At 49.9% G+C, this 13,520-nt stretch overlaps 2 protein-coding genes across 3 annotated transcripts in view; both read right to left on the bottom strand.

Annotated features, from left to right (window-relative positions):
• Positions 1-5,185: 5,185 nt before the first annotated feature.
• Positions 5,186-7,495, bottom strand: CNTF (ciliary neurotrophic factor). The gene is made up of 2 exons (XM_052653294.1): positions 7,382-7,495; positions 5,186-6,149 (listed from the first exon to the last, which is right to left on the bottom strand). Exons 1-2 carry the CDS (start codon positions 7,493-7,495, stop codon positions 5,664-5,666), a joined length of 600 nt encoding a protein of 199 aa, XP_052509254.1. The 3' UTR covers positions 5,186-5,663.
• A 1,583-nt stretch (positions 7,496-9,078) lies between these two features.
• The window catches only part of ZFP91 (ZFP91 zinc finger protein, atypical E3 ubiquitin ligase), a 36,815-nt gene continuing 32,373 nt past the window's right edge, over positions 9,079-13,520 (bottom strand). For both annotated transcript variants that reach the window (XM_052653400.1, XM_052653401.1), the window contains exons 10-11: positions 13,028-13,127; positions 9,079-12,823 (exon numbers count right to left, since the gene is read on the bottom strand). In XM_052653400.1, the coding sequence (XP_052509360.1) occupies positions 12,313-12,823; positions 13,028-13,127 (611 nt within the window). In that variant the 3' untranslated portion in view covers positions 9,079-12,312. The remainder of the gene's footprint in view (positions 12,824-13,027; positions 13,128-13,520) is intronic.

Below are 13,520 nucleotides of genomic sequence, written 5' to 3'. Positions count from 1 at the left end.
AACCTCTCGTATACCAGAGGAGGGAACTCAGACAAGTTACCACCCATTGGTGTTTGCCCTGTTAGTGAAAGTATTTCAGGGGAGTTGCTGATCAGTCGCTAAGTCCTGTTCAACTCTTTGTGACCCCACAGACTGCAGCACACCAGGCTCCTCTGTCCCGCTGTCTCCCAGAGTTTGCCCAAATTCATGTCCATTGAGTCAGTGAAGCTGTCAAACCATCTCATCCTCTGCCGTCCCCTTCTCCTTCTGCCTTCGGTCTTTCCCAGCATTAGGGGCTTCAGAAGGCTGAGTCAATGGCATAAAGCAGCGTAGAGGCGTCTAACGTGAGTCAGTGCAGCACCTCCTCTCATATGACTTTGAACATGTGGATAAAAATGCAGAATCTCATAGGCGTGTTTTAATATTTTTCACTGTGGATTTTCCTCAACTTGGTTTCTGCCTAAGGTTTCTTCTGTTGCATGTAAAGCTGGATAAAAGAAAATCTCCATCAGCTGCAGGCAAGCTGGTAAATGTAGGCGAAATCTATCTTTTTGAGGCTGCCTGGCCGGCCTTGGGAGCTGTGCCCAGTGGCCTGGCATCACAGAGCTTTACCCAGCACGCTCGAGTGAGCCTGGCCCTGGCCGGAGGGATTACGTTTCATCCCGTGTTGAAATCACTTGAAATTCCCCCTGTTCATCCAGATACAGAAATAAAAGCAGCAACTCGTGGTCTTGCTGAGCCCAAATCTTTATTGTTAGCCATTACTGAATCCCTTATTCTTTCATTTTGGCATCCATCTGCCAAAAATAGACTGTTGTCAAAATAGGGTATTTTAAGAGCCACATGCGTGCAGATTTTCATACCTCACACCCCACACGTATTTCATCAAAAGACCAAATTATGCTTTTATCGTTTTTATCTGTAGACCTTAGAGTTCAATGGAAGCTTCTGAATGAAATGATGACTTTCTTTTTTATCATCTTCACTTTTTAAAAACCATTTGTCTGGCAGCGCCAGGGGTTCCGTGCGGCACACGGGGTCCTCGGTCTCCACCGCGGCATGCAGACTCTTTGGTTGTGGCATGTGGGATCTAATTCCAGGACCCGGGGTCAAAGCCAGGCCCCCTGCGTTTGGAGCTTGGACTCTCAGCCACGGGACCATCAGGGAAGCCCCTCGTTTTCACTTTTTACATATACTGCCATCTGGGTGGGTCACTCTTGGGTCTGAGGCTTGAAGCTGAGGCAGGATGAGAGGCAGGAGGTCAAAGCATCCTTTTATAAATGCCCTGGCCCCAACACTCATACAGACACACACACAGACGCATCAACTGGAGTGACATCCGCATCTTTCTTTTTCCCCTTTTTTCTCTTCACCAATCCCTTTCTCATCCCCCTGCTTCCTGCATTTCTATTTCACCCAAGAGAAAGAGAAGGCGCCCAGCTACGTCATGAGCTGAGGGTTCACAGACAGAAATCCTTCTAAATGACTTTTCAGCTGTTTACTGGTCCTGTCCCTCTTTGACTAGCGGTCACAACGATGAGTCACCCATCGGGCTTGAATCCACAGCCACCTGAAACAACTGTGACTCCCAGGCTACGACCTCACACTTTCCATTTGTATTAAAACTCTCACTTCTCTCGAACCTGACTGTCTTAATGTCAATTTTCTTCCAGGCGTGGACTTTCAGTTTGTGCTAATTTTCAAGTCTTTTTCCAAATTACCTTTGGAAATCAATGCATGAAGAATTTGCCAACTCTCACCCATGCAGTTCCTGGACAGGTTCAGGAGTCCATCCCCACAGAGAGGCCTTCTCTGGCGGGAGTGTTTATTTCTCTACTTCTGCTGTGCCAGGTCTTCACTGCTGCATGCGGGCTCTTCCTTGCGGGGAGAAGGCTTCTCTGGCTGTGGAACGCAGGCTTAGGTGTCTGGCAGCACGTGGGATCCTAATTCCCTGACCAGGGATCGAACCCATGTCCCCTGCATTGGAAAGTAGATTCTTTACCACCCGACCATCAAGGAAGTCCCAGTTCTCTTTACAAAATAGGAGTTAGGGGCTGTGAACTAAAATTTTGCCTTTTCAGACCTTATTAAGCCTGGTGCTCTGTGACAACCAAGAGCAGTGGGCTGGGGTGCCGGGTGGGAGGGAGGTTCAAGAGGGAGGGGTCGTCTGCACGCCTATGGCTGATTCATGTTGACGTATGGCAGAAACCAACTCAATGTTGTACAGCAATTACCCTCCAATTAAAAATAAATTTAAAAGAGGCCTTATTATATGCAGCATTATATATATGTACTGGAGAAGGCAATGGCACCCCACTCCAGTACTCTTGCCTGGAAAATTGCATGGACGGAGGAGCCTGGTGGGCTACAGTCCATGGGGCCGCTAAGAGTCGGATATGACTGAGCGACTTCACTTTCACTTTTCACTTGCCTGCATTGGAGAAGGAAATGGCAGCCCACTCCAGTGTTCTTGCCTGGAGAATCCCAGGGACGGGGAAGCCTGGTGGGCTGCCGTCTATGGGGTCGCACAGAGTCGGACACGGCTGAAGCGACTTAGCAGCAGCAGCAGCAGCGGCAGCATATATATGCACGAAATATTGTCAGTCCCTTACTTAGTCCACTTCATCCATTTCAGATAAGCATGATGTGGTGTCTACACGTTCAGATCCACACGTTTATGTCTTTGTTATCATGGACAAGTGCCCATTTCCCCTTTATCCTTTTCTAAGAAGTCTATCCATTTCCTGCAGGAGAAAGCGACACACAGCTCCTCGCACGCTGCCGGGGAATGCCCTCAGAAGACACGCTACTTTTGTGACCTGATCTTTCTACCTCCTCCCATCCAGTAGTTAGTACTTACACCTTTTCTGGACGTGCTGCCACTTCAAATGTGTGTCTAGTAGATAAAAATTCCTCCAGGTGCGACTCAGCAGAGCTGAAGCCAGGCTCCACTGGCGTCTGAAACTCCTGCAGATGTCCTACGAGATTCCGTAGGCCTCACCTAAAGACCCAGCATGCCACCATGAAGACCAAAGGTCCTGGGCACCGCACAGGACCCGAAGAAGCCAGAGAAATAAATACATTTTTTAAATTGCACAGGGACTTTCCTGGCAGTCCAGTCATTAAAACTTCGCCTTCTAGCACAGGGAGTGTGGGTTCCATCCCTGGCTGGGGAGCTAAGTAAGAGCCCGCATACCTCCTGGCCAAAAAACCAAAACTTAAAACAGAAGCAATATTGTAACAATTTCAATTAAGGCTTTAAAAAGGCCCTCCCTCTCCCCCCCTCCCCCCCCCCCACAATATCTTTTTTAAAAAATTGTACCGATTGAGGGACTTAAAGGTGTAATCAGTACTTCTCACTAAGAAATGTCAGTCAGAACATTCTTCATTAAACCAAGAGTCTAATGTACTGTACAGATAAATCTAAGCATTTCATATCAGTAAGCAAGTGTTTTATCAAAATACTGCTCTTAAGCAGAAGAAACCATTGAAACAAGGAAAAGCTTGAATGAAATGCACCTCTATGCATTCACTCACTGCATACACACCATAACCAGCGTTACAGACGCAGCAAGAAACTTCTAGAGCCGAGCGGACCCCGCTGTGCCTCATCGCCTCATTTTCTTCTGGTAAGGACGCTCTTCCCTGGCTCTTCTCACGGTTCCTCTGCTCCTCACCCTGCTCTGAGACACACGGGACCCCGGTCTCCTCGGGAAGCGCTTTCTGCCCCGGCCGGCCTTCGGCTGCGTGCCGCTCACACTTACACGCAGCTCAGACTGCAGTGCAGCCCGGGCCTGCGGCCCCTGCCGGCGCGCGCCCCGCCTTCCCTGCGCGCCAGAGCCTGGCCCGCTGTGCGCCCTGAAGTCACAGGGCGCGGGCACAGACCCACAGGCAGCCAGCCCTCTCTGACTCGCCATCTTTTAAGAACAAAAGAAGGTGGTCCTTAAAAGAAGAAAAGAAGGCCCAAGTAAGTAAGCCAAATTGATCTGAGCCCCACCCCTGAGCGTGCATCCATTGGCGTTGTGAAGTGAGCGACACCCAGGAACTCCTGATGCCCCGCCCGCCCGCTCACAAGCCCGGCTTAAGTGGCCTTTCCTGCAACACCCGCGTTCACGAGTCGGTGCTTTTCAGAGTTCCTCTCAAGGACATTACGCGCAGAACCGTGCCCTTTGCTGAGACGTAGGAAGGCCGTGCTGCGTGGCCTCAGAAGCTCTGCATTCCCACGGGAACACAGGGGGCCTCACGCCCTCCGCGTGGCTAAGGCCAGAGGGTGGCTGGTGGAGGATTTCGACTTTTTCACCCGAGCAGCGTCCTACCCGCCCTTCAGGGAGGTCTGGGCTACGGGGCTCCTGTCACTCACTGCGGTGCTGATTGCAGCGGACTGAGGCAGCCTGGGGGACGCTGTGCCCAAGGCCACACTCAAGGGCATCAGCAGGTATTTGAAAGCGCGCCGCGGGCCTGCACACCGCCAGCTTCCAGACGCCTGGAGGACCGATCTGAGGGTCTCCACTCTCTCTTCCTTGCCAAGTACCGGCGGCAAGTGCTGGCGCTGCCTCTAACGCCCTCAGGACACGGTTGGGGGCTGTCTCCCCAGCCCTGGGGACAGAGTACACGCCCTTCCCAACAGGCAAAGAGGAGCCGTGACAGAGCCCCGTAACCAGGCCTCTACAGTGAAGGGCGCACAGGCTTTGGGACGCGAAACGTCTGGGTCCAAACTCAGGGTGCTGTCTGCTAGGCGGGTAACCCTGAACAAGCTGTGCCCACTTCTGCGAGCCTGTCTTCTCATCTGCCAAAGGGAGATCCCACCGCCTCCCTCAGCGGGGCCGTGGGAGATCATGATTCGCATAAAGCCCCTGGCAGGGCGCTTCAAGCAGCAGATGCTCAACACGTGCGAACCACGATCGTTATTATCCCAGAGTTTGAACTGGCGAGAGTTCATGATTTTAATTCACTATTTCAGTCTTCTCAGAAGAATCATCCACGACTGGAGTTAAAAAATATATTTATCCTGTGAGGCTGTTACATGCCTGCAGAGGTTGCTGAGTGGGTAGGAAAGATGGGAACACTGCGGTGGGGGATGCTGCCTCTGCCCGCATTCCTTTATGGCACGCGTGCGCACACGCACACACGCACCCCAGAATAAACCTGTGTGCCCACCATTCGTTTATGGCACATGCACACACACACACACACACACACCCCAGAATAAACCTGTATGCCCACCATTCCTTTATGGCACGCGCGTGCACACACACACACACACCCCCCAGAATAAACCTGTATGCCCATCATTCTTTTATGGCACACACACACACACACATACCCCTAGAATAAACCTGTATGCCCATCATTCCTTTATGGCCCGCACATACACCCCCCAGAATAAACCTGTATGCCCACCATTTGTTTATGGCACACGCACACACATGCACGCACGTGCACCCCAGAATAAACCTGCATGGCCATCATTCCTTTATGGCACGTGCACACATGCACACACACGCACACACACATTCACACTCACCCTCACCCCAGAATAAACCTGTATGCCCATCTGTCCGTGTCTCTAACCCTGTGAAAATGGCTGTGGTTTTAGAGGATTTCAAAGCTAAGACTGGGTAACTGAGGCCTCAGAGAACAGTGTCTCCTCCATCAGGAGAGAAAGCCAGCGAGAGGGGGCGCAGTCACATCTTCTTGTCCTCGGTGGCACGATGGCTCCCACGTGCGGGGACCCCACTTTGCCGAGAGATGGTCCGCAGGTCATGCACGGACCTCACCGTCCACCGAGAAAGCTCCTGCAGCACCTTTAGGCCCCACAGCTTCTTCTCAAAGAGACCAGCATCCCCAGTGAGAAGGGGCGGCCCGCCGGCCTCCCTGGGGGGCACCCTGTGCTCCAGCAGCGCCATCAACTCTTCCAGCTGGTACGAGAAGGCCGCCACCTGGAGGAGGATGGTGTGTATCGCCTGGTGGAAGTCGTCTTCAGCCGGGGTGAAGTGTGCCCGCTGGTCTTCCAACAGCCGGGCCAACATCCCGTGGAAGGCGCGGTAGGCCTGGAGGTTCTCCTGGAGCCGCTCCGCCTCAGTCAGCTCGCTCCATCTGCTGGAGCTGGCCGTCGGCACACCTTCCAGAGAGTCCAGGCTCACGTTCCCGTTCAGACCCTGATGCTTCATCTGGCCAAGGATACAGAGAAACGTCACCCCTCCTGCAGTCCCTCCACCGTTCTCACGCCACCGCCAAGTCCCACACATGCTACTCACCTCCCTGGTCAAGGGTCCAGATTGTAAAGAAAACAGTGCACAAGAGGAATTCTTCCTGTGGGATCTGTGACTGGCGTTAGGAAGACCCTATTCTCCCAGAATTTATACACACCGCTTGGACTACCTGTTCACTTTTCTTGGGAGAATCCGCAGCTTTTGCTAGGTGCCAAAGGCTGAAAGCCACTGCCTGGCCTAGAATAGCCTTTCCTCCCTACTTGACACTCCCTGCCAGCACCTAGAATATTACCATCATACTGGAGTTGAAGTATTTTAAATACACCTCAAGATACTGGCCATACCTAAGCAGCTCTCAAATGCAGCCTTGACAGAGTTGTTCTAATGGCCCCCTCCACTGTCCACTCTCGCTGGGGGGGACATTCATTTATTAGAGGAGTCAATAGCTATATGTATATACGTAATTTGTATTCTAAAGTCTGATTTCTGAATGTTGGGGCTTTAGGAAGATAAACCCACTCTCCAGGAACTTAAATTCAGAGCTCGCCACAGGAGCCTGCACTTCCCAAAGCAGGCCCTAGGTGGAGACTGATGGGAATCTTCCTCTACAGAAAACGTACCCCATGGTTAGCTCCTTAAGAACTGGACACTTCCCCAGTTCCCCAGGGTTTCTTCCAGATTTTTTTTTTATAGGTGACCTTTCTATTTAGACACACAAACACTTCCGATTGTACAGGGCCCTAATACTATAATAGGAAAAATTGGTTGGTTTATACTGCTCTTCACCCAGCTCTATACACCTTACTCAGACTTTTGTTCACATAGTTAAAAAAGTCAGAACAACATATACATGAAGAACCCAAACTTGGGAGGGCTCATGGTTCATCTACTCTGGAAGAATTCAGACAGGTATTCAAATTAGGAACAGCCTCCAAGACATGTAGACAAATCTACCTAGAACCCCATGTATAGTTTCTTATTTAAAGAATATGTTTCCTAAATAGCATATATTAAAAAAGTCTTAAAGGACTTTTCTTTAGGGAAAGGGCCATGTCAAACGACAGGTGTCCAGTGTATAAAACGGCTGCTTCATTAGGGCTTTTGTAACCGGTAACAGGGCGGAAATATGACAACAGGCGGGGTCAGAAGAGACGAAGTGAAAACAGACGACAGGGAGGTCGGCAACTTACGTAAGAGTCCACCAGAGCAGTCAGGTCTGAACGGATCTTCCGTGCTAGCCAAATGGAGCGGCTACACAGGTCCCGGCGGTGAGGAGGGGGCAGCGGATGCTCCGCGAACGCCATCCCAACTCAACAGCCGGGCCCAGCAAACAAGGGCGCTGGGTCTGTCTGTCCACACTGGCCCCAATCAGAAATGTGCCTCGCGGGCCAAACGCCCTGGGCATCTCTCCTAGCCGGACTGGGACTGTGCACCCCCACCCCCGGCCTGGCTCAGAGGCGGCAGCAAATTCCTGGCTGCGGATTTTGCGCCTGTGGAATCAAAGGCCCCTCTCAGCCGGCTTTCGTCCTGCAGCGTCCGCCTCCATCCTGCTCCTCCTCAGTGCCTCGTGTACTTGTTTTCAGGGCATTGTCTTGCTTTTGCACTTAGCAACAAGGTCGCTGTCACACTCTCAGGACGCCCCTGCCTAATGTGGCCTGTTTCATACACATGTACCATCAGGCCATCTTATTGCCACCCGCCCTGTGCCCCCCAGGTCCTCCTCTCTCTTCTTTGGCCTGGTATACAACAATATTGCTACTGTTACTGATACAGCTGCCATTCAATAAGCATCTACCCTGGGCCAGACATGGTTTAAAGCCTTTATTTGATCTTTAGAATAGTTCTACAAGATAAAGTTTTCTTCATTTCACACATGAAATGCAGGCTTAAAGAAGTTACTTCATGTGCACAAAATCCAGTACCTGGGTTCAAAATTTAAATATAGGCCTTTGATTCTACAGCTGTTTCTCCCACTGACTTTCCAATTTCATTCTTTGGCTGGTTCATATTTTGTTCAAGACACAAAGTTTACATGAAAGAGATCCTGTAAAAATACAGCACTTTCCCCTACTCCTATCCTTTGGCTCTGTGTTTAAAAATTGAATTTGCACTTGATTACAAGTCAGCTAAGGGGGCATCACTATCTTCTCAATCATGGTGCCCCCCTTGTAGCTTCCAGGATGAGGCAGGGACTGTTTAGGCCCGTTCTCTTCCAAAGGACAAGAAACACCCAACCCTGACTTGGTAACATTTCTGAGGCAGTCTCACTCAAGTGACAACACGCTTTTCTTCTTTTTCCTTATCCCAGTCATACCACATTGCTTCTTAACAAAATGAAAAGTCTTAACGAAATTCCTAACAGAATGAGCGGGACTGAAGCGAAGGCAGTTGAAGTGCTTAAAGCGTCGCTCTGCTGCATGTAACTGTAGGTTCCAGGGTGATGCCAGCCGGGTTAGGAGTCACATGTTTCATCCCCAAATGAATCACAGACACTACCTGTGAACTGAAACAAATGCCTTCTGGGGGAAAAGTCCCACAAACAACGATCGAGGGACAGAGAGGGAAAGAAATGGGCCGGGGAGCTGCTGCAGCAGGCCTTTAGGGAAGGCAGCTAGAGCTTCCTTTACTATATTAAGATGGCCACCTTTTCCAGATAGTTGAAACATGGAAAGGATTTCCAATTTTGCCATGTGATCAGAATGGCATCTCAGTATCAGAAATCAAGAACTAAACAGAGTCAAAAGCTAACGACCTGATTCGCAACAAGTGCAAACAACAGTTTCTGCCACATGACTTGTTCTGAGGGCACTTGGTTTTCTCATTGAGCATATCAATTATTTCACCCCAGCGTAACTATAACTCAGTACAACCAAGGAAGACCAGTAGCTTCCATGAAGACAATTTTTATTATTCTTCTTTACATTTTATTTTGGATATGCCTTAGCTAGATTAAGAGAAAACAAGGATTTGAAAAGCAGAGTATCCCTTTTATTATAGTTTCTTTTTACATAAGCTTTTCGACCTAGATTCAGGTCTCTCTCCCATCAGAGGAGAAGGGTCCTGCACATTACAACAGGCAAAAAAGGCTTTTAGGAAATAAAATATTTTAAATTGATTCATTACAATTTCTCAATTTTCTTGAGTACATTGGAAGGTGGGGAAAAGGCAGGAGGGAAAGATGGTGCTTCAAACAGCCTGACCGTAATAACCTTAGTGAGGTTTAGTACACTCTATATTTTTTCTCCAAACAGGTTCTAAGGAGGTTCAAGTGCTCTATGTGGATGCTTTTCCATACATTAATGTATCTATTTTCACTCCCAGTCATCCTGGCCAGTGTTTATCTAAATTCTCTGAAACATATTAAGTCTCAATTATGCAAAATAACCCCGGGCAACCACAAATAAGGGGGAAAGCACACCTTGGAGAAACAACACCTGTTTCAAGTACGTTTCCAAAATTCAGAACCGCTGATTAAAGATGAATATGCTGTGGGAAGAAGGTATTAAAAATGTACCAGAATTTGATTAAGAGTAGGAAACGGAGAATTTTAAGACTGAGTTCCTTAGAAAGATGGTGACGTAAACGTCTGAGGAGCAGAAAGTTAAAGGAAGAGAAACTGGTGACAGCTCACTCAGAGCCACTCTCTCCTTTGCTGGCATCCCTTTCTCAAAAGGAAGCAAACTGAGCCCATGAAAAATACCTGAAAATTCACCGCAGCCTGCTACAATAACTCACTGAAGCAAATTACAGGCAAATGGCAGCTGTGCAGAGTGGGAAGGGGAGTTTCGAATCAGGAGAACTGATGAGCTGCTCTGGGTGGGGAGGAGTGTGATAAAGGGAAGAAAACATTTTCCCTGTCTCCAAGTTCTCTTTTAAAAATGCAGTTTGCTTTTGTGTAGGTGGCTAAAACATTCGATGACTAAGCGCTGCAAATGTAATTCACGGAGACCAAGGATAAGATCAACGTGATGATGGCAAGAAGTGGCGGCTACAGACGCCGGCTAGTGAACCAACGGACTTATACGGGAAAGGAACTTCGCTGTAGACCCGTCCGATTAATCTTATAGTAGTTTCACATCTACTCAACACACCAGAATCAACTCCAAGCCCTCACTGCGGCCAGGAAAGCACATTCCATATTCCTCCCATCCTTACTCCACTCTCTGCCCGGCCCTGGAGGCGATGGCAAAGCCTCCCCACGGAACACAGACAGCAGCGTCTAAGACGGTCACTGCAGACGCTTCCCTCCCTACCCCACGCACACCCGTGGGTGCAGAGCAAGCTTCTTTCAGAGATGGCATTTTGTTACCCTTCTTTTTAGGGGGGAAAAAAAATCAGAGAGAAAACTGATAAACTTTGTAGTTTTAGTGTTTGTGAAAAACAAGCTGTTCCTTATTCTGTTCTCAGCAAAGCTTCATTCTTTCCAACAGCCGTTACACATCTCTAACAAACAATGAACAGGGCAAGCCTTTAATTTCAGTTTCTGAGGTATGTAGGATAGAAACTGCCCTTCCGGTTCTCCAAAAATGAGCCAAAATGGGTCTTTAGTCTTCTGGACGTTATGAAGTTGTACAAAACTGTCTCTCTCCCGTGGACAGTAGTAAGCGATCCACCCCATGGAAGTCCCTATTTCAAGGGCAACGGTAATTCCTGGAATTTCAGGTGGAAGCCAAAGCGTCATACAGACTACTAACTGTGCTGAAGACCTCCTTCTTCTGAAGTGTTCTTACAAGGGAAACAGAACAGAACAATTTCCTTTGACTTAAAACCATCTAACTCAGATGATTCCTTTTCTGACGGCAGTGCCCTTCACCAAATGGGAGCTGAGACGAACCCACGATGAAACAAAGCAAAGACAGAGGGGCCAGAGTTGGGCTGACGGGGGTGTGTACAGAGAAACGATGGGGACAAAGAAGAACTCTCAAGAGAAAACCTTGCATCTGTAGTTCAGACCCTGAATAACCTCCTTCCTCCCCTCAAAATTCCTGAACCTCGATGCTCTGCAAGCTCGAAGAGTGCTAGTTACCACACCCCACCGTCCTTCCCAGAAGAGGCTTCCAGAAAAGCACTGTAGTGATTCTGTCGGTGCTGAGGACCAGCTTTTTGCAAAGGCCACTGGAGCGCTATGATTTCAGGGGCTGGCTGTGCTTCTTCAACCCTCTATCTTGCCTTCTACAAGTACCTCTTATGCAAAGGACCCCACGTCAGAATAATGTAATCTTGCCCAGCCCCACAAAATATAGCAACAAAGACAAATAAAAAAAAAAAGAAATCAGACTTTCCATTAATAAATAAGGAATCTCAGGTTCCACAACACAAAAACACACATGTTCAAAGTGCAAATTTCTGTCATTAGTCTGGGACTTCTCACCGATAAAGCCCTGTCTATGGTTGGAGACCATGGGGCGGGCGGCCCCTCCTTGCCAGGAGCCTGCTTGCGAGCGAGTGAGCACCATTGAGAACCTTATGGAGGGGCTGGGGGGCACGGCGAGGAAGACGGAGAAGGCCAAGAGGAGGGAGGTGGTCCCCATGCAGCCTGCCTTCCTTCCTTCACCTGGAGAGAGTGGAGGGAGAGGGGGTGAGAGATGTGCGCTGTTTTAACAGCTCACCCTGCTCAGGGGCCTTAAAGTGCCAAGTCAAGCTGCCAGCCTCCGGAGATTAGAAGTATATGATACTTGGAAGATACATGTGCTGCAAGGGTAGAAGCCAGGACCACGGGGCAGCGGGAGAGGAGGAGGAGGGGTCGAGAGGATATCAATATATCATTAAGAGTTAAAAGCTGATCCAGAGCACACTGAAGCTACAGGGTGAAAGGGGGGGGGTCTGCTGATGAGCAGGAAGTCTGCCTGGTTGGAAGTGAGTTTAGAAAGAACCCTTCCTTTAAGAGCTGCTGCAGCGGCTTCTTTGTCGAGCTTTCTGGGAAAGGCAACGTCAATTTTATAAAGGGGGTGACAGAGGGAGAAGAGGGGCTGTGTGTGTGTGTGTGTGTGCCGTGACCCAATGGAAAGAGCAGGCCCTTCAGTTATTTCACTAGATTTTAAATGCTTTAAATTTTTTTTTTTGTCCTTTTTGTCTTTTAAATACAAAGTCTGAGCCGTCCCAGCGCCCGGTCCGCCCCTGGCTATGGCCCCGCTGAGTCCGAGTCTTCGATCAGGACCTCTGCGGTAGCACCGAGGATGTCCGAGTTCATGACCAGCCCGTCCGCGCCCGTGCCGCCCCCGCCGCCCACGAAGAGCTTGCCGTCGGTCACCAGGCTCACCCGCTCGGGCCCGCCACAGAAGGCCTTAGACACGCCCTCGGCTTCCAGCAGCAGGCACTCTCCGGGGGCGGGGTTGCCCAGGGGCTCAGGAAGCAGTGGCAGGCCCTGGCCGCCGGCGGGCGGGCTGAGGGCCTCGGGGCTTGTGCCCAGGATGTCTGTGCTGGTGATGAGCGCGCCGGCGTTGGCGGCCAGGGCCTCGGCAATCAGCACCTCGGGGTGGCTCTTCGCTTTGTGCGCCACCACGCTGTCCTTCTTCTCAAACTTCTTGCCGCAGATGTTGCAAGAGAACTGGTAGAAGGAGTCTGCGTCGTGCTTCTTCATGTGCCAGTTAAGGGACGCCTTCTGCCGGCACGTGAACCCACAGATCTCGCATCTGAGACAGAGAGGGAGCAAACGGCTCATCAGAGAGAGAAGCGCCCTCTCATCCCCGGCCGGGGCCGCACGAACAAACGACTCAGTCATCCAGGCAGGTCCCTAGGCATCACCCCCCAGTCCACGCCCGCTCTCACACAGGGAACACCACGCGCCACGAGAGGGGCTTCCTCGGGCGGGGCACGCCCCGGGAGCGAGTACTCACTGGAGCGGCTTCTCGCCGGTGTGGATCATCCGGTGCACCGCCAGGTTGTGGGAGCTCTTGAAGGCTCGAGCACAATATTCACAGATGTAATCTCTCTGGTCTGAGAAAAACAACGTGATTAGTTACTGTTCCATTTGGAATCCCTCTTAAGTATTTTTTCCTAGCTTACAGAAAGCAAGCAGACAATCAGGCAGGTGAATTCAGAGTAAAAGCAATGTGGAGTATCAGCACCCTGGATAAACGAAACTTAAAAACAGACAGCAGGAGGGGATTCCCTGGCAATCCAGTGGGTTAGTTTCTTGGCCAAGAGCAGTTCCTGGTGGGGCAACTGAAATCCCACACAGACTGCACAGCACACTCAAAAAAGAAAAGTATCATTTTCATCTTTTTTTTTTCAGTCTAGCCATTCGTTAACATAAGAATGTGTTTACAGTAACAAAAATAAAAAACACAGCTAGAGAGAAATATGAGAATGTGAATCCTAATCTCAGTT

This window comes from Budorcas taxicolor, chromosome 15, assembly GCF_023091745.1.
Source record: "Budorcas taxicolor isolate Tak-1 chromosome 15, Takin1.1, whole genome shotgun sequence".
In the NCBI taxonomy this organism is placed as follows: Eukaryota; Metazoa; Chordata; class Mammalia; order Artiodactyla; family Bovidae; genus Budorcas; species Budorcas taxicolor.
Note: the sequence above shows the minus strand (reverse complement) of the source record. Positions and strands in the feature narration are given on the sequence as shown.

Bases quoted from the DNA above. Each gene is read 5' to 3' on its own strand.
- CNTF (XM_052653294.1), bottom strand. From the start codon at position 7,495: ATGGCGTTCGCGGAGCATCCGCTGCCCCCTCCTCACCGCCGGGACCTG. The intron at 6,150-7,381 runs GTAAGTTGCCGA...ATCCTTGGCCAG, and splicing joins CTGCTCTGGTGGACTCTTAC to ATGAAGCATCAGGGTCTGAA.